The sequence below is a fragment of the Ailuropoda melanoleuca genome, chromosome 11, assembly GCF_002007445.2.
Source record: "Ailuropoda melanoleuca isolate Jingjing chromosome 11, ASM200744v2, whole genome shotgun sequence".
NCBI classification, from domain to species: domain Eukaryota; kingdom Metazoa; phylum Chordata; class Mammalia; order Carnivora; family Ursidae; genus Ailuropoda; species Ailuropoda melanoleuca.
Window position 1 is genome coordinate 460681 of NC_048228.1, and position 1408 is coordinate 462088.

The 1408-nt window shown below is 46.3% G+C and overlaps 1 protein-coding gene across 2 annotated transcripts in view; it reads right to left on the bottom strand.

Moving 5' to 3' along the window:
* The window catches only part of MRPL20 (mitochondrial ribosomal protein L20), a 5960-nt gene that overhangs the window by 1410 nt on the left and 3142 nt on the right, over nt 1-1408 (bottom strand). Inside the window, exon 3 of one of the 2 annotated variants that reach the window (XM_019792651.2) lies at nt 484-561. The exons of the other annotated variant lie outside the window; for it this stretch is intronic. Coding sequence (XP_019648210.2) covers nt 484-561 — 78 coding nt within the window. The remainder of the gene's footprint in view (nt 1-483; nt 562-1408) is intronic. 2 annotated transcript variants of the gene reach the window in all.

Sequence of the window (1408 nt, forward strand, 5' to 3'; positions counted from 1 at the left end):
TTAAAAAAAAAAAAGAAAAAAATTAAATGTACACAAAAACAGAGCACAAACACCAGATTCAACAATTAACCAAGATTTTGTGACACATACTTCTCTCTTCTGTCCAAGACAGTCCCCCTGCTGTTCAACTGTGAGTTTCCGCTTCATCTGCTACCTCATCAGAAATCTTTCAGTGCAAACGGTTGAAACTACACTTTAAAGGTTAAAGCCACGTTTTCTGCCCCTTTTCTCTTGATGGGGAAACACAAGGACTCATGTCCTGGTTTCAGTTGCCCAATTTCCAATTCTGCTAGCAGCAGGACAAAGGCAAAGCAATTGTGATGGGTCCCTGAACCTGCCAGAACGCCACCTTGAGAACGTGTCAGGGAGCCAGCACTCCACTCACTGCCCACTGTGCTGGACCACGTCAGTTGGGTCGCTTTCTTTAGATTTCAACATCTCAACAGGACCATATCCTCAATAAGACCACATCCTCAACCGTACCTTAATTAAATTGACGATGAATGCTGGGTACTTCAGGCCATGTTCCTGGGAGGCAGCTGTAATTCGATTAATCCAGAGCTGAAATAAGAAAACACTGAGATGCTTAAGAACTATTTGGGCGTTATGTCCACACCTCCCAGCAAAGGTTCTGAATCAACGAACAGTCAAACTCAGCTCTTTTTGAAAAAGTAAATGGAAAGGTCAGTGAGGGGCGCCTGGGTGGCTCAGTTGTTAAGCGTCTGCCTTCAGCTCAGGTCATGATCCTGGGGTCCTGGGATCGAGCCCCGCGTCGAGCTCCCTGCTCAACGGGAAGCCTGCTTCTCCCTCTCCCAGTCCCCCTGCTTGTGTTCCCTCTCTTGCTGTTTCTGTGTCAAATAAATAAAATCTTAAAAAAGAAAAAAAGTATTTCTCTTCAGGCACACTGGCCTACAGTACAGTCAGTTAGCAAAGGTTGATACTCTTCAAATGCCAGCTTCCTTCTAAATAAGTAGGGCAGTCACATGCTGTAAAGCATTAATTCAACACACATTTTTAGGCCCTGAGAATACAAAGGTGAGCAGAAGATTCTGTGGCAGACACAGCTCAGTGCAGAAAGGATCCATGTGGATGAATTACAACAGCCACTGAGATCAGTACTACCAGGTGGGGATGAAAAACTGCTGAGGTGGAAGCTTCGTGGAGGTGGAGGTGAAACAGTCTTGAGGTAAGAGCAGGGCTGGAGGGGAGGGGAGGCATCACGAGAACCTTCCTGGCAAGGAGTAGCAAGGTAAGTTCCAGGCACAGCAAAAGGTCTGAAAACTGCAGGGAAATCAAGGCTAGTGGTTAGGTCCAGAATGATCTGGAAGGGTAAGTCAGAGTGATGTGGAAGCTTCTGAACAGATCTGGTCTGTTAAACAAGGGGGTGGATTATGGGGCTCCTGACTGT